Genomic DNA, 19,234 nt, shown 5'->3' on the forward strand with positions numbered 1-19,234 from the left:
CGAAGGTTGGAAGCCTCAGAGGATGAGATCGTGCATCCCATTGATCATTGGCTCGATCGAATTATAGGAGGATTCATTACTGAGTTCGCGGTTGACACCTCAGTTAGCTAGAGTGAGGCACACTGACGCTTTCTCAAGGGACCGTGGGGTAAGTACGTAAAGTCTCTGAATACTTGGATTAAAATGTTATTGTGCGAAAAGAGGATTATGCAATTACCTTGATGTTTAGGGCTATGCAAAGTGGAAAAACTTACAGGAACAAAGGAAATAAGGGACCATAAACTAGCCCCTTGATTCTACCTCCGCAAGGGGACAAGGAAGAGCTCGTGAAGGTCTCTCCGCGATGTGCGATCCATTTGATAAGACAAATAATTCCACAAATACCACCCCCACCCACATCGCCACCAGCGTCATCACCTTCACCGCCATCTTCACTCGTACCACCTCTGCCACCACCGCGAATCAATATGGCAAGCATGATAAAGTTGCCTGTGTTCAAAGGAGTGGGAAATGAGGATCCAAACCAATTTTGGTTCGCCGTACGAGCCGTATTAGAAGCACAGGGAGTTATAGATGACAATATAAAGAAAGAGACATTGGTTAACACCCTGCAGGACTGCGCAATGACCTGGTATATTAGGCACTCCAATGATAATCCAAATGTGGGAATCGTTGATATCCAAACAGCGCTAAACAGAGAATTTAGCAGGCCAAAGTCTGAAGCACATTCGATCACTGGATTCAAAGAAATCATGATGCTACCAGGTGAAACTCCTTGGGAGTTGGATTAGAGGTTGAAGTGTACGATTCGTGAAGCTAATATGAATTTGACGGATGGACAACATCGCGAATGGTTTGTAGCATCACTAACGCCACATTTAAGGAGTGCGCTATCGCAGCAGAAGTTAACGACTCAGGAAGAGGCCTTAGAGATTGCGATGAGGCTGCATGAGACCCCAATGCAGGATCCTAACTTAGGGGTTCAATAGATCCATGCGCAGCTGAAGAATTTATGCCTGGAAATGCAGAGTCTGAAACAGGATAGGACAACTCGACCAGAAGTGCATGAAGAAGTGTGGTGTGTAAAATGCAAAGGTCAAGGTCATGACAAGGACCATTGCCCAGTGTTTGAAAATTACCTCACGGGAGGAGGAATGATGCTGTTAAGGCCAGAAGCACAAGTAGGACCTAGCGTGGCACCTGCTTTGTGGTGTGCGATTTGTCAAATAGGTGGAAAACACGCTATGAACAACTGCCATTTGTTACAAAAGTATACACAAAATTTGCAGCAATTTTTCTATAACTTTTGTAGGTCAGTGGAACATGATGAGCGCACTTATAAAAGCTATGAGTTGATGATGGATATAACTCCCACCTATAGAGTTTAGGCTGAATCGCGGCCCCTAGACCAGAATACAGGAGTGGCACGAACATGATTTCAGGGGCATAGACAAGACTGAGGCGAAGGAGGAGCTCGAAGAGGTCGCACTCAGTTGATATGCTAAAATTGTGGAGGGCCAGGACATTATGCCCGTGATTGTACGAATCCAACACGATCGTCCTGTTTATATTGAACCTTGTTTGATCATGAGACGGAAGATTGTCCTACGTTGATAGCTAGGATACATGACAAAGGAGTGTTGCTGCCTCTGCCGACTCAAAACTTGCAAATGATGAGGTTTGAGCCGCACAAGGAAGATCCAAATGTGAACGTTGAGCTCCGAAGTGGAATCGCGATGGGAAATGATAAAGGCAAACAACCGGAAGATAGTACTTGGGTTTGCAAAGCCCCGGCAAAAGAAGCAGAGTTTGACATGGAGCGCGCTTGGGAAACCTTCATGGAAGCCAAGAAGAGCTTCACTGAGGCCCCCACTTCAAGAAGAAAAGATAGACCAGAGCCAGAGATGGACCCATCTATGCTCACAACATTCCTGGAAACATGCATGAAGTTATTACACGACAGTAAAGCTATAAAATGGTTACAGGAACTCATTAACAGATGCGTTGGGACCGCACTAGGAGAACCGCATGTGGTCAGAAAGATTGGAAAGCATAAGACAAGGACGAGAAGAGAAATGAGGTTAACCGCACAAATTGGAGAATATGAAATGGACCAAGTAATTTTGGATTTAGGATCAGATGTGAATGTTCTATCGAAGCAGACATGGGAGCATGTTGTTGGGAAAAGTATCCAATACGGAATGACCCTATCCCACTCTAAGGGTGATAGTACCTCAGCAACAATCAAAGCAAAGTTATTCGAAATTACTTCTTTATGAGATGTAAGAGAGAGGAGAAAGAGATCCACTAACCGTTGTCTTCTGCTAATGATTGATCCAATCTTCTCTCTTTGTTGCTTGCTCCCAGCTCCTTGCTCTTTCACTGGCCCAGCTACACCAAGATCCTGCAAAATCACAAGAGAGGGAAACTACAAGAAGCATACATTCATAATTGATTCAAGGATTAGAATAAATCAAATATACAAGAATCAATACGCCATTGAGACACATGCATATAGAAGAACCTCAAATGCTTTATTAATGGAAGAAGTAAAGTTCAGGAAGTAATACAACCATAAAAGGCCCAATCCAGCATCACCTCCCAGCAGAAAGAAATCTCCTCTTCACGTCCTTCAAGCAAATCACCCAATAGTTCTATACTCAAACCAACAGCACTTCCTTACATACACAAGATTCCAGCCTCCTTAGACCTCATGAGAGAGCTCTATATATAGGAGTTTTGGAGAAAGGATGAGTCAGCTTGAGGCTGGCATGAAGCTGACTAGTGTCCTCTCCCACTTCAGTTATTCTTCAGTTCTTGAGTCCACTTGGAGGTTCTTGCTTGCACTTGGAGATCTAGACCCTCTTACTCATCACTAGGCGAATTTCCTGATCCAAGTGTCATTTTGGAAGCTTCCTGGGCATTGACACCTTGAGGAATGACTGTGCCACTTGGCCAATCTCGCCCAGCGCAGGTAGCCTTCATTGGAGTTGACATTCAGCGCAGGTACCGAGTGGAGCAGTTGACATTCAGCGCAGATGCTCAGTGGAGCAGTTGACATGATCCAGAAATAGCTTGTTTTTGAGTGTTTTCAGGTGGAGAACTGATTTTCAGTGTTGTGGTTTGCTGACCTTGTTCCTCTAGGGGTAGGAACAACATGTTTAGGGACTTTGGATCCCTTAGATTATTGACATTTCATGCTCCATGCTGTAAGGCACAAAAATGTCTATAACATTTGCCCCCTAAAGTATGAGGTCGTTTATCGGGTGAAATGCTTTATCAGGAGGATCCGAAGTTCATTCAATCGCTGAGAGGTGACCTGTAATAAAATACATTATTTTTCATTCTGCTTTCATGATCTAGCTGAGGCGGGCATTCCCATGCTCAGCTTTATAAATTCATTTTGGTACATAGAACAGACGATCGTCTGATGGTAGACTGATAATTCTCTGCTGAAATTATCATCCTTTGAGTAGGATGATCATCTGCTGCAATGATGTACATGTCAAATGTCTTTATGCTTCCTGAATATATATCGCAGCCCGGATGGATGAAACTATATCCGGGGTCTTCAAACTCGTTCGATCTTCACTCTAAGTACAAGTCGATCCATGTGAGAATTGCGCTGAAGTCGAACATGGAAAGACATCGCTTGATTACCGGTCAATGATGTAAACCGTTAACAAGCGCGAGAGGAATCACCGATAATGATAATGACCCTCAAGGTACTGCAGTACAATTCACGTGGTGTGAATATAGGACTTGGCGTCGAACACCACGCAAAATCTTCTGGTCGAAGGTCATTGATGTATACCTGTCGCCGGAAGTGAGAAACTTGCCATTGAGGCATGTAAGCTTCAAAGTACTGAGGGGGGTGTTCCTAGATCAACTTCTTGGATAATGAGCTGAAGTCGACAAGAAGCGATCCGTCAAAGGAGGGCCTTAATGAATCCCACATCAGTGACACGGAACGGAGCTAATGACTTTAGTGGAGGTGAAAACAATCTGTGAAATATGATTCAGGGTGGCGATCATGGGTGGATGAAAGATGATGTATGGCAGTGGATGGGACACGGTTGACTCTTTCTGAACAACATCTCTTGAACATATAACGACACTGATGCGATGGATCGGTAGCATTACCCCAAATGTGGATGGTTTGGCGAAGACCATGGTGATGAGACCGGTGAATGAAACAACCCAACCCGATGTGATACGGAGGAAAAGTGTCATGTTCAAGAGTGACTTGCTACCATTAAAGCTTTGAGGTTCTCCCAATTTTTCCCCAGTCATTTCTGACCAGTACCTCTTTATTTTTGTCAAGCTTGAGGAGGATAACATATGCTTGTTCTATAACCTGCCCTTCGGGCAAGCCCATCGCTATGTTTTAACGAGCCTAGCGATAGGGAAACTCGTTCTCGTCTAAAGACAAGTTTGTCGCTATTTAATCATTTTAAGGAGTCTAACGTCAAGGAAAACTCGGTCCTTTTCATTTTTAGAGAGTCTGAAAAGGTACAGAAAGTTAACTCCAAAATTCCTTTTTCGTCATCTAATCCCTTAAGTCCGAAAAAGTATAAAACAATACAGAAGGGATGAGTTTTCGATAATTTTAACGAGCCGAATAAAACAAGCGCTCGACCTTTTTGTGTAATAATCCCTCAGGTCCAAAAAGATTAAAATCTAGAGGAGGGATAGCTCTTCCGGTCACTTTAACGAGCTAGAAGGCCAAAACTCGGCAAACTTTTCATATTTTATGAGTCAGTTGAAAAGAGCTCAAAGAAGACTCGTCTTTTGAGGAACGAGTGATAAACAGGGATAGCAGCAGATTCCAGGTACAGGTTGGAATTTTCCAATCACGGCAGTGTCACAAGGATGGCTAGGTGAAATCACTCTTCGCAGCTGTTCCTCAAAATGGGTAAACAATCATATGGAGGTGAACGATTGGCCAAATGGAATGGAGGTGGCAGGTGCAGAACACGACCAAGGCTTTTTATGGCTAATAAATTTACGATCACAATGGTTATTTACCGGAATAGGTTCATTTTTTAATGAGCTTAAACTCTGGAGGAAACTTTTGCTCACGCTTTTCTATTTTTTAACGAGCATAAATTCCACGGTAAAACTGCTCGATCTTATGTTTATTTTTTAACGAGCATGAACTATGTATAAAACTGCTCGGATCTCGCTTTTCTATTTTTTAACGAGCATAAATTCCGCGGTAAAACTGCTCGATATACCAGTCATAAGATAAGAAATGTCTCCTGTAAGACTCCAATTTTTATAGAGCTTGCGCCTCACATAAGCTATGCTCCCTCTCCTCCTTTCTTTATGCAAGTTCGGAAACGGCTAATCCCAAAAACAGATAAATAACCGCTCCTAGCTTGCACTCCAAAAGGTTTGCATGCCCCCAGGTATAAAGTACAATTTCAAGGCTGCCCCTACTTATCCGATAAAACATTTGTTTTAAAGGGTGAGGCTTGCCTCTTCCTGGTTACCCAAAGATTGTTTTGTTAACACCATCAAACGAAAACATTTCCTCGGCACTGTCTACCGAAGTAGACAATGGTGAATGACCTTTGTCAAACAAGTAACCTTATCAAAAGAATCATGTTCTAGAACAACCCCTCTTCCATCCACGGACGGGGTAAGGACTAGTCATATTCTTTCGCGGAAATTCTACCTTATACCCAAGGTTTCCTCTGCCCAAAGCAGACCAGGATGCATGCCCCCTGGGTTCCAGTCCCATCTTTCTGAATCACTCGCACTCATCGGGAAGGAGGACTGGGGGTGGAGACATTTCTTGAGTGAATAGACCATTGAGGGTTGGTATGTGACTATTTGCAATGCGTGATCCCGGAAATGAAAGTTGGTCTACGAGCTTGACCATTCTTCCTTCGTGTGGAAAACACATTACTCTAAAGAGTGAGGAGACTATAGCTCCCATGCAATATATATAGTCTCGTCCAAGGAGTAGGTTATAATCCAAGGGTCCTTGAACGACCATCACGTTCATTTGAACAGTCTTCCCTTTCAATGTAACAGGTACATTGGGGAGGATCCCTAATGGTCGACTGGTTCCTTTATCAAAACTCGAGAGATTTCTTATCTCAGGCAAAAGCGTCGGGGAACCCAGTGCTTTCCAAGCAATAGAGGAAAGGATACTCACAGATGCCCCTTCATCAATGATAGTGCCAGCCATTACCATTCTATAAATTTGGACTATGATTCTGAATGGTATACTGGCTGGCAACCGGGGTCTGCCTAGTTGGTTCCAATCAAAGGACACAACCAGGTTGCTTGGCGGTGGGACCGAATACACGGCCGGATATGATCCTGACGATGTTCCTTCCTGCGATAAAGGAATGGGCGCATTGCCCTGATGCTCATCAGAATCTGTGTTGATGAAAAGAATCTGGATGGTGTCATCCTTATTCTCTTCAGTGAGGGTGTCATTTGAAGATGAATCTTCAGTGACGGTGTCATTTGACGATGAAACCTCTGAAGGAAGAACCGGGTCAACTGCCGTATCGACCTTTAGACTTTCATCTGGTCTGGATTCAGTAGGTTCATTTTCAATGACTGACGCTTCAGCTAACCACTTGAGCGGGCCAGCTGTATTTTCAACCAACGAAGGACTTGGCACGAGTTTTTTGTATCCAGGAGGAAGTCTCAACAGTGAAACCGGGCGATCTTCCAAAACTCTCTTCACTTCGTCTAAGAAGGGACAACGGTGGATGGCGTGATCGCCTTCACACAGTCTACAGGGGGATCTTTCTCCCCCTCTTTGTCTTGAACCTTCACTTTCGCTGGTTGACGGTAAGCATTCAACATGGCTATCAGAGGTTGATGCTCCCGAATTGTGCAACCGAGGGGACCAGTCCCTTAGTATCCGGGGAATACAGGGACAATCTCTATGGAAGTGGTCTCCTCTACATATGACACATGGCGATTAAGGCCCGGTCTGTGCTGTGTGTGGATTTTTTTTAGATGTCTTTTGCTTGCCCCCAGTCGCCTTAGGCTCCTTCTTCTTCCTTTCTCTCTTCATCTTCTCCTTCTTCTCCATGGGAGCTTGGCTTTTGCCGGCTCTACCTTGCGAAGATGAAGGATTGGATGAAGAGTTATAGGAAGTAGAAGGCTGGTGGGTAGCTCTAGACTGATCTAACTGTTGACTCGACTGTTCAGGAACCATGGTGTTCTGAACTACATTGGTTGAGAATAGCCAAATAGGCAGGCCAATTGTCAGTCCTGGAAGCGACAATGTGGCCATGTGGGGCGCACCAACTTCTCCCCAAGAGGAGAAAGGACTAGGATTTCCATCATGTGGAATTCCTTGGTTGGGGCGTTCCATGTTCTCAACCTACAGATCAACGCGGGAATAGGAGGTGATTATGTTCTGTTTAAAATAAATTTTATAACGACGCTTTAGACACAACTTGCTTTTTCACTTTTTAAGAGTCGAGAAAAAGCTAAAGATGACTCTAGTCTCCTTCGATGTATTAATGAGCCCGAAGTGACAAATGCTCGGTTGGACTTTTTCAGTTATAGAGTTTGAAAAAGGCCAAAAGAAACTGCTCTGGAGATCTAGGCAGAGGGTGTACCAAACCTTTTGCAAAACCACAGAATACGTTTTACGGTACGAGTGGTCGATCTTCGTGAATGCTGTGTTCACTGCATTGCGATCAGTAGGGCGGCCGACACGGTTTCCTATGGATAAAGGCTTTGTTCCTATAGGGGTCTCCCAATATATACGCGACTGTACGTGGGAGCACAAGTCCGTATTGATACTTATCGCTTCACCGTGGAGGAATCACCCAACCACTCAATGCTAAGATATCACGTTTAACGATGCCGGAACACGTCTCTAGCTTAGACCTCTATGTGTTTGCGTTATGTTTCAATGCGTTGTTATGTAAATTCAATTTATTTTAAGGTTGATCTTGTTTAGCAGTTTGCCTTTATGGATCACCACGAGATGTATAGTAACACTCCTAAATGCAGTCTAAGATGATAAGCAAGCTTTTTGATCTTTCAACTTTGAAAATCTTAACTACTGAGGGAAAAGAAAGACATCATCTTTTCACACAGATCATAGAGCACACACTAATGCACTTTTTCCCTAAATCAACATGCAAGTTGTCAAAATGCACATGCACAATGCAAGTATTTCTTTTCTCTTTCTTAATGTTGGCGTGATACAAAAAGAAAGTTGTTGTATAACTTTGAATTCAATTTCAAGTGAAAGCAAACAAGCTTGTCCAAAATCAAAAGACACCTTAAGATTTACTTGTTTCGACACTAGAAATATATAAATTCAAACCATATGACGAAAGCAAAAGCTCAATCAGCTATGAACAGCAAACAAACTAACTCTTAAGATCAAAACGACACTTTATCACAGGTCTAGATCTAAGAGGCCACAGCAAGACTAGTTCACTTTCGTTATGGGAAACTGTAAATGATACAAGAAATACACAAAGAACAAACATAGTTTCCTTATACAACCGAGGCGGAATAGTGGCAAGGAAAGTTGGTTTCAGATAGGTACATTGACTGGTAACAGGCTGCAAAAACAAGAGTGAAAACAGGGCAATAAACAGGAGGGAACCCCAGTAGCACTAGGCAAAACTGGTCCAGCGCAGGTAGTACACTGGCAATTTGACCTTCAGCGTAGGTAGCCCCTTCGGGAACTGCGCTGAAATGCAGACTGCCTTCACAGTGCCTGCACTGAAGATTCAAACTTTCGTTTTTCTCAGTTTTCGGGTCACAGATTGCTAAAAAATTCACAGTTTTTGGCCAAATCAGAAGCTATCAGTCAAGTACACACTAAGGGATGAAAAGGAGGATGAAAAGCTATCACTAAGAGCTATTAAGAGTCCTTGTGAATAAGCTCTTCAAATCATAAACATGCCTAGAAACTGACCTAGAGTAGCTGCCCTCTACTTTGCATTTGAAAGATCCAAATGCAGTTCGATTCGGTACTCCCTGTGTTTATGAAATGAATAGCAAAAACACAAACAACCAACAAGATACGATCCCCAGTGGAGTCGCCAATTTGTTGTTGGGAAAAGTATCCAATACGGAATGACCCTATCCCACTCTAAGGGTGATAGTACCTCAGCAACAATCAAAGCAAAGCTATTCGAAATTACTTCTTTATGAGATGTAAGAGAGAGGAGAAAGAGATCCACTAACCGTTGTCTTCCCCTAATGATTGATCCAATCTTCTCTCTTTGCTTCTTGCTCCCAGCTCCTTGCTCTTTCACTGGCCCAGCTACACCAAGATCCTGCAAAATCACAAGAGAGGGAAACTACAAGAAGCATACATTCATAATTGATTCAAGGATTAGAATAAATCAAATATACAAGCATCAATACGCCATTGAGACACATGCATATAGAAGAACCTCAAATGCTTTATTAATGGAAGAAGTAAAGTTCAGGAAGTAATACAACCATAAAAGGCCCAATCCAGCATCACCTCCCAGCAGAAAGAAATCTCCTCTTCACCTCCTTCAAGCAAATCACCCAATAGTTCTATACTCAAACCAACAGCACTTCCTTACATACACAAGATTCCAGCCTCCTTAGACCTCATGAGAGAGCTCTATATATAGGAGTTTTGGAGAAAGGATGAGTCAGCTTGAGGCTGGCATGAAGCTGACTAGTGTCCTCTCCCACTTCAGTTATTCTTCAGTTCTTGAGTCCACTTGGAGGTTCTTGCTTCCACTTGGAGATCTAGACCCTCTTACTCATCACTAGGCGAATTTCCTGATCCAAGTGTCATTTTGGAAGCTTCCTGGGCATTGACACCTTGAGGAATGACTGTGCCACTTGGCCAATATCGCCCAGCGCAGGTAGCCTTCATTGGAGTTGACATTCAGCGCAGGTACCGAGTGGAGCAGTTGACATTCAGTGCAGATGCTCAGTGGAGCAGTTGACATGATCCAGAAATAGCTTGTTTTTAAGTGTTTTCAGGTGGAGAACTGATTTTCAGTGCTGTGGTTTGCTGACCTTGTTCCTCTAGGGGTAGGAACAACATGTTTAGGGACTTTGGATCCCTTAGATTATTGACATTTCATGCTCCATGCTGTAAGGCACAAAAATGTCTATAACAGAGCGAATGGGGAGACCTATGCTACAATGGTCTCCTATTCAGCTGTGAATGGCGAACCAACATAAGATAATACCCATGGGGTGACTGCAGGGAATCACTGTGGATATTGAGGGAGCGAGCACGCTAGCAGACTTTGAAGTGATAGAGATTGTTGATAACAATCCCTATCCCGCGCTCTTAGAAATTGATTGGGCCATTGACATGAACGAGGTGATTAATCTGAAGAAGAGCAAGATGACTTTTGAAAAGAAGTTTCTACGCGTAGTTATACCTCTAGATCCTGATGAAGGATCACACTATACAGAGCCGGTGCATGACTATGAAAGCGATGATGATTTGGACTGCATCTATAAGATAACAACACAAAACCAGGACGGGTGAATCCCAATGTGAATGGACGACTTGCATGGGAGCGCGAGAGCTCCTGTACTTCAGATTCAGATGAGGAAACGGAGCGATGGTAGAATTGGTTACATGAGGTGACTACACTGAATTGTAATATGATGACAAGGTCGCTGCACTGTGTATCGACAGAAGTAAGAGACCTGCCTACTTATGATGGCCTAAGTGAGGTAGATACCTTCTTGAATAAATTCGAAAGGGAGGTGCTGGAAATGCAACACTTCCAAGCCTCGGATTGGGTTCTGCGTGCTACGCTCGCGAGGTGGTGGGGTGCGTACAAAGTGAGCGTTGACAACTGGCGCGAATGTAGAAGGTTGATGTGCACACGATTTGGGAAGCCTAGGGTGTGATTGACAGCCAAATACAATGGACGAAATGATCCACATGCAAGTCTTGCCCGGTGGATGCAGGCATAAGGAAAACAACCTACACGAATGCACATGAACTTCGCGTTGAAAGGGATGGTCAATAAGTATGTGTTGGGAGGACAAATGTGCAAATGGCTCTTTAGGCTGGAAAAACAATATGTAGGAAGAAAAATCGAGCAGAAGGTTATCCACATGGAAGCGTTCAATAAGGTATGCAAGGTGTTGAACAAGGTATGTAACGTGCAACAAAGTAATTGGGACCTACGTATAACTGCGGTATTAAGGGATTATAAGACGATATGCGAGAAACTGACGGGACAAACACCTTTTAGGCTTATCTATGGAATGGAAGCCGTAATTTCGATGGAATATATCGTGCCTAGTTTGCGCATAGCAGTGCTCATAGGTATGACGGGCCGCGGAGCCCTGGAGGAGAGGCTCGCGCAGTTGGAAGAGCTCAAAGAAGAATGGTTGGGACTCGATGAAGAGATCTAGCAGGGTGATCTTAGGCTCCAAGAACTCATGGATGAAAGAGTTCGGTTGAGGGAGAAAAGCACCATGGCGGAAGTAGAAGTCAAGAAGCTTGAGGAAGGAATAAAGAAGGACTTTCTTGGTAGAAAGACCATGGTGATAGAGCAGGATGAGCTCGATTCCATTAATAGACTTGGGGACTACCGTCGAGAGTTTACCAGTGTGATGCATTGGTTGGGACCGTATGTTATTAAGGAGATCACAGATGGTGGCACAATGCAGTTGGTAAAATTAAATGGCAAACTCTTCCCAGGAAAAGTAAATGGCAGCCATTTGAAGCTATACACAGGCGGTCTGGCCATCTGACTAGCCATAGGAAGTACAATCTTAGTGCTCCGGGCAGCTGAAAGGATGTGTGGGACTAAAAACTACTTTGCCTGGGAGCTACACAGTGACAGGACTTTGCGCAGTAGCGAAGTATCACAAGGTCCGCGAAAGCGCGAGGTTAGTTGCGCTTCCATGTGGGTTGATTGGAAAGTGACCGTTACAGTCACTATTCACAATATGATGCCTGGTTTGAGTCCAAATGGAGTGGGCAACAAGCATTTAAGGCGAACTTTATGGGCTAGATTTGGGAAAATATACCGCCAAAGGAGCATTAATGGACCGAAAGTGGGGGGAACGATTGAATTAAAATTCAAAAGGCGCTATGGAGTGCAAAGGGTTGCCCAGCAAACAACACTTGGCAATTTGAGAATTGAGCTATTGCGCGCCCATAGATTCATGAGCCTCGATTTATTTGATATTTTGAAGTCGAAGGCATTGTTTGAGCACTTACCTAAGCCATTGAGAGAATTGTGGAATAGCAGTATGGCCGCACTAGAGGAAGCCATGGATATTGGAGAGATGACCGTTGAGGAGGCCGCACAGGCCATAACAGTAGGAGAAGCCCCAGAAAGCATTGGGATAGTCACAGAAATCCCTAAATCGTTGCACACCGAGACCCAAGAAAGATAAGCAGCCTATGGTACTGGTGTGCGTGTCCCCTAGGAATCCGTTAAGGACGAGGCTCACCATGGAAGAAAAGGGGAAGGCGATCAATTTGGAAGCCAATGAGGAGGAAGAAGACTTTGAAGAAATCCTAGTAGAGGAGGAGGACGAAGAAATGGAGGAAGAAACCCAGGGTGTGGACCCTCTGACCAGGCTGCCCGCGTATGTTCCTCTGCAGAAGGGGAAAGCAAGGGTGCCCAAGGACCTAGATGAGAGCAAGAGCTCTCTGCAGACTCCACTGCTCCCCGATGACATCATTTTTTACAGAGTGCACTTGGGATGGGTACCGGTTCTAAAATTTGAAGACTGGGATCTCGCAAACCATGAGAAATTCCCACATCTGGCAACTGCGCAGCTAATGCACCAGAAGAAAAACACACCAGCGGGAGTCATAGAGTTGGAACTGCACAAGTGGTTGCGAGGAGTAGAGAAAGCAGGATTGTTAAACCTACTCTGGGTGTCACATTACCATTGTGCCCCAGTGACTATTTTTGTCATTAGGCAGCTGCTCTGCCTGGTGCATGATGGGTGTTTGTGGTTGGAGGAGCCCATCCCCATCACGGATCATCTGATTCACAGAATTACCCGGCTCCCTTGCAAAGGGGAGGATCCAGCAAACATATCCGAGGGTAAAAGTGATGATTTGGCCATCGTGGAGGCCATGAAGAAGAAGTTCAAGCTGGAGAAGAAAAAGAGAGGGTACGCGATCTCCAGTATCAATAATGATGTGGTCAAAGTTGCAACGCATATATTGGCCGAGAAAGTTATGCAGAAGTGCCGCGTGGATGAGGAGCCCGCACCAATGGTTGCACCTGCCGCACAATGTGCAGAATGGGTCTAGTATAACTGGGCGGATTACTTGTGCAGAGAATTCCTAGAAAACTGTCGTGAGGCGCAGGAGCAGGGGAAGACTTTCCACTATGCATGCCTTCTGCTATCCATAGTGTTGATGGCTTGGGAATTACCTGAGGACAACCAGTTCCCAACGATTGCACGGGATCTTCTAGAGGCAGTGAAGTACGCTTCACTGTGGGAAACTAAATATGCGTAGTGGATCAGAGACAACAAAATATTCTGGGTGTTCATGGAGATGAACATCAGAATGGCGATTAACCACAAGCCGCAATTATCGCCCACTGTATATAATAGTATGCAGAGCTTCCCGGAGTTCAAGGCGGACTTTCATCACGTGTACATCGAGGCGAGGAAGGAACTCGTGAAGGCATGGAAGGAGCTACCTTATCTGGTGACAGATGATGTCATATTCGTTGTCCTTGAGTCGTGGCTGGTGGAGTGGCACGCTCCAGCTAGCTCCGCGATGGAAGTGGAGAAGTCTGCTGCACAAAGGAAAAAGGAGGAGGCAAAACTACGGATGGTGCAGTTGGCAGAGAAGAGAAGGAACAAAGCGATAATAACCAAGGTGCAAGAGGTGCGATGCTGCAAAGGCAACATAAGAGTAGCAGAAGGCAGCTAAGAAGGACTTTCAAGGGAGAAAAGTCACCTTCGCCCGCATAGGAGATAGATCCAGAGGAAGGTGGCATAGACCCGCAAACAGCGTTCACACAACTCAAATGACAGTGCCCGAGAGAGCAAGTGGGGCCACAGAAGAAGTCAAAGGCCTCAAAGACTTCTTACGATTGGATCACCCTCACTGAGGGGGATCTCCATGAAATTGGGGAGATGGTGCGCGACGTCACCGCGGAGGCCCTCCAACAGTTCATGAAGGAAAATCAGATAGTGTTGGGGGCCCTCCAGGCATAGATACAGGAGTTGCAGGTGCACACTCCTCAGGCTGGTACTTTGTCAACCAGCCTCGCAGTAGGCATGGCCGCGACTGAGGAAATGTTGCACGCCCGCATGACCAACACTATAGTGCTACCAGAGGGAGCACTGGTTACAGAAAATGAGGCTGACAAGCCTATGGTCAGTGCACTGAAGGGAGTTGGAATAAACATGGTTGCGCTCCCTCGGGAGACACTCTATGTTCTGCAGAGTTGTGAGCCAGGGAGGGTTACGTGCTCCAGGTCATAAGCGAGTAGCAAATCAATATGGAATAGTTGAGCTTACAGCTTGATGAGGTAGTGGTGCAGAACCAACAGATTATGCAGATGGTCTAGGACGCCTGCTAGACAGTCTTGGAGTTGGCTATCCTAGTAGAATACCCAGTGGAGACGTGCATCCGGAAACTCACATCAAGGGTACGCAAGGCAATGGAAGAGATGGCCAAGGTTCAGCTGGAGTTGAACCTTTAGATTGCCGAACTCCAATTGAAGGTGCAACCTTCAACTTCGCCAAAGGTGAAGGAACAGCGCGCCAGCTCCATTACAGCAGGAATAGTGGAGATCAACAATGCAGTGAAAGACAGCACCTGGTAATTTGAGGAGTCATTAGAGGTTCTCACTACTCTACAGGATGACAAGAACATACAGTGCTTAGAAATAGAGGCACGTGAGCTGCAGCAAAAGTAAGACGAAGTCAAAGGGACTGCGCAGACAGTGACCCTTACAGAGAGGCTCGTGCAGATGCAGCAGGAAAAAGCACTCAAGGAACAGGTAGACATTGCGTGACATAAGGAAGTCGTTTTGAAGGTGCACATACAATCGTGGATTGATGAGGCATTTGTCATTACTGCCTCGATTGAAGCAAAGCTCGCGTAGATGTAGGGAACGCAGGAACATATTGAGGGAAGTAGTTCAAATACAACGGTTTCTGAACAATGCATCCAGGAAGTGCAGCAGGCAGCTGCTCAGTGCATTACCGACCTTGTAACAGTCTAGGTAGAGTTGGGAGGTCTGCGTGCAAAGATCTCTGCACCGATAGAGTGACTTGAGGACAAGTCACGATATTTGTGTTGGGGCCCTGTTGGGCACGGGATCCCCCAAGGAAAGTTTTGGGGCTTAGAGCCAAGATTTTGGTCATAAATTATATCTTTGATGTAAAGACTTTGCATTTTGTGGGCGCAGAGTGCGTAGCTTGTAAATGAGTCATAGGGTTTTCCACCCTCACTTTTGTAATGTAATGTCAGCTATAGAGATCTACCCATGGTCCATGGACCATGGGATTGTATAAATAGAGCGAGGCTCTAAGTTATAAAGGAATAGAATTAGAATGACCATGGAATAGAAGCATAGCAGAAGATCTAAGGGTAAGGTTGAGTCTTTGGGTCGTAGAGTAGGAGAAGGCTTTGCAGCTGAGTGCGTAGAGGCCTAGTAGTCCGCAGTTGAGTGCACGGACCCCTGCAACTGAGTGTGCAGGGTGAGTCGAGTCTGTAACTATTGAAGCATTAATAAAGAGAAGTTTTACCTCAATTTTTTGTATTTATTTCCTGTTTTCTGTATCGAATATATTGGTTATAAATTGCATTTTTGTTGTCTATATGGTGTGCGAACATATATAACTGTGTAGATTAAGTGAATGGGAGTTGAAGTATCTGGCTACGTGAAGTTGACTAACATCTATAAGAGGATAATTAAGATACGCGGTGTAACTTAGGGAAATAGCTCGGATCACTACCATAGCAGCGCGAAATCACCTCAACCCCCTGGTTAGGGCTGCGCGAAGGGCAATTATAGTAGACCACAAAGGTACCACAGGTCAAAACGGTGCGCGAAGTAACCTGCGTGAAGGTAGTCATAGTTGGACTAAATCGACCCCTCATACATCTCAAGGGTGCAGAAACTTGGTTGCAGCATACCCCCATATTGCTTCTTCAGTCCGCGCTCCGCAAGCTAATGCCGAAAGGGCCAGTAGCATAGGGATATGTTTGGCTAATTAACTCTGAACCTGGGTCAGGCCCCCTCGAGCCAAAAATAACCCTCTTCATAATACACCAACAGAAAAACTGGTCTGGATGAAATTGCCCGGACTACCAATTGAATTATGGACCAAACATGCTTTAATTGATATTGGAAATTCCATCGGAAAATTTGTATATGTTGATCCGTACTGTTTGGGGGCATAGGAAAAGAGAGTCTCCTAGATTCTCATCGAAAAGGAGTATCGTGGGGGGTTTCCAGATCACATTAAACTTCACTGGGGTGACACCAATCTTCACCAAAGGCTATACTACAGGGGGGTTCCCTTCCTTAGCTATCTCTATCATCGGACGAGTCCTCTGCAGGGTCAGTGTCCTCTTTGACCGGGTGGTCGAAGCCTCAATGGACATCAGGCTGCGCCACATAAGCAATATTAACAGCATTTAGGTATGCTTCGGGACCCAAATTCTAATTTCCCTCATGCATTTGGCTCTTTTGTTTCATCTCCTATTTCTATTCCGTCATCCCCGAATGCCTCTGCCAAATCAGATTTCCCACTCTCTGACAGTCCTGCCCCATTCAAATGTCATCCCCCACCGGAATCGACTCCTTGTCAGGAAATACCTACCCCTTTTTCGGCTCCACACCCCTATCATGACATTCCATCTACCTTTCATTTTTCATATGTACCCTCCCCGTTACCACTGTGTCGTCAATTCAAGGACAAAGATCCTAGTCTTAGCGATACTCCCCCTAATTCACCTATTGCCTCGCCTACGAACTCTGTTAGTTTTGACCAGGACTTCCTCTTACAAAGAAAGACATTGGACCTACGTACTCTCACTATCCACAAATCGAGGGGTTCTACCTCCCCCCACATCAGCCCTACCTCGGCAGGAAACATTACCGTCTGACGGAAACAAAACCGAGGTAACCAACATTTTCAAGGACGTCCCAAGACAAACCCATTAACCTCCCCCATGGATCTTTTTTTGGTTTATGTCCCTATTTCTGACCTCCCTCCCTCACGGGCCCTTAGAGCACAATTTCCTGACAATGATCTCTCATGACTTGCATTATCTCACTTAATATCCGGGGTCCGGGGGCTGCCCCTAAATACTTGGCTCTCAAACGTCTTTTATCCTCTCTGCATCCTTACATCATCCTCATTCAAGAATCCATGCATAGTGTTTCACAAGCTATTCTATGTTTTCGGAAAATGTTTCTGAACTGATACATATCTGTTATTGTTGTTGCGGGTCTCTTTGGACGTTTGGTGGCCTTATGGGACCCTAGTTGGATCAAAATAAAAAGGCCTACAAGTGTTTTGTGGGTATCTTGCTTGAAGGCAGCATAAGAAACATGTCTAGCCATGTACACATCCTCAACATATATGCACCATACAGATATAGATACATCTTCTGGCACAAATTTATTTCTTCTGGGATGATGGAACTCGATTCACTCATCATCGCTTGGGACCAAAATTGTACTATCGGTCTGGATGAATTTTGGGGCTACCACAGGAAAATCGACCGCCTCACTAGGATGATACAAGATGTTATTCTTGTTCATAACTTTGTGGATATTTTCCCTAAAAATATTTCCCCCACATGGGACAATGGTTGTACTAGCATGACATATGTTACTAAGAGACTGGATCGTTTTCTGATCCACGAACAACTGTTGGTTCATCTTGGTAATATCCATGCTGACATCATTAGCAATTTTATATCTGATCACAGGCCGATCACATGGAAATGGAGGAAAATGGACATTCGCACAAGCATCCCCTTCAAATTCAACAGATCCTGGTTGGAGGATCCTGAATTTAACAAACTGGTGTTGGAGACTTGGGGTCGTAATTGTGTTCCCGGCCCTTCCCCCATGGTTAACATTCTTGATAAACTTGACTCCCTCCGTGGGAATGTAAAATACTGGCAGAAGCAGAAGCTGAGGGACCTTAGAAGTGAAATCATTGACATTCAACATGAACTGGACTCGATTCTGCCCATGATGTCCTCCCATTGTCTTTCTGCTACCATTCGGTCTTGTATTCATACCCTTGAACTTAGGAAGAATAATCTCATTTTTATTGAGGAATCCACATGGAGATTGAAAAGCAGGGCGTTATGGATTAAGGAAGGTGATCGCAACACCAGATTCTTCCATTGTTATGAAAATAATTGTCACAATATCAACACCATATGGTAGATTAATGATGTTGACAACCATATTCTCCGGTCACAAGAAGGGATTAGGAATGTTGTTGTACAATATTTTCAAAAGGCATATGACCATAATGAAAATATTATTGCTAAGGACCTAATTTGGGGGATTGATCCTTATCTGATTATGTTTGACACGGAGAAAAATGATGAATTTTATAAGGAAGTCACCGAGGATGAATTATTGGGCGTCCTTAAATCATTTAAGGGAGACAAAAGTCTGGGTCTTGATGGATGGACGGTTGAACTTTTCACCCACTTTTTTGAACTCTTCAAAGGAGATTTATTGGGCATGGTGGAGGAGTCGAGGACCATGGGCTTTATACATCATCATATCACCTCCACATATATCGCTCTCATTCCCAAACACAACTCTTCAAAGTGCTTCTCTGACTACAAGCCCATATCACTCTGCAATCTCATATACAAAATCATATCAAAGACCAATACTGGCCACATGCACAAAACTCTTTCTCGCTATATCACTCTTAAACAGCATGGTTTTCTCCAGGACAGACTTACACACGACATTGTTGCAAATGCACAGGAGGGCATGCACATGATCCACACTGTTATCACTCAGGTTGTTCCCCAAAAGCTGTGAGAAAAGGGAATACGGCCGAGGTAACCACTAACCAATCTTTTAGATGCAGATTCTAGCCAATCTACAACCAGAGAGGGCTCTCTCTTTATGATTTAGCTTTGTTTTGCTATATGTTAGGCTAGTTATGAAGCATAAGTATTTGTTTGATTTTGGGATGGTGACATTTGATAGAACAGGGCTATAAAGTATGAGAAGTTCAGACCATTGGGTTAATGGAGTCAATGAAAATAAATTTCTGGCTA

The 19,234-nt window shown here is 44.5% G+C and overlaps 1 protein-coding gene across 1 annotated transcript in view; it reads left to right on the forward strand.

The window, feature by feature from the left end:
* Window positions 1–17,795: 17,795 nt before the first annotated feature.
* Window positions 17,796–19,234, forward strand: part of LOC149211086 (uncharacterized) — a 32,856-nt gene continuing 31,417 nt past the window's right edge. Inside the window, exon 1 of the mRNA XM_089399181.1 lies at window positions 17,796–18,306. Within this exon, the coding sequence (XP_089255307.1) occupies window positions 17,796–18,306 (511 nt within the window). The remainder of the gene's footprint in view (window positions 18,307–19,234) is intronic.

This window comes from Pinus tabuliformis, chromosome 1_2 (assembly GCF_031772625.1).
Source record: "Pinus tabuliformis cultivar Carrire ecotype Pingquan chromosome 1_2, CPIR1, whole genome shotgun sequence".
Lineage (NCBI taxonomy): Eukaryota > Viridiplantae > Streptophyta > Pinopsida > Pinales > Pinaceae > Pinus > Pinus tabuliformis.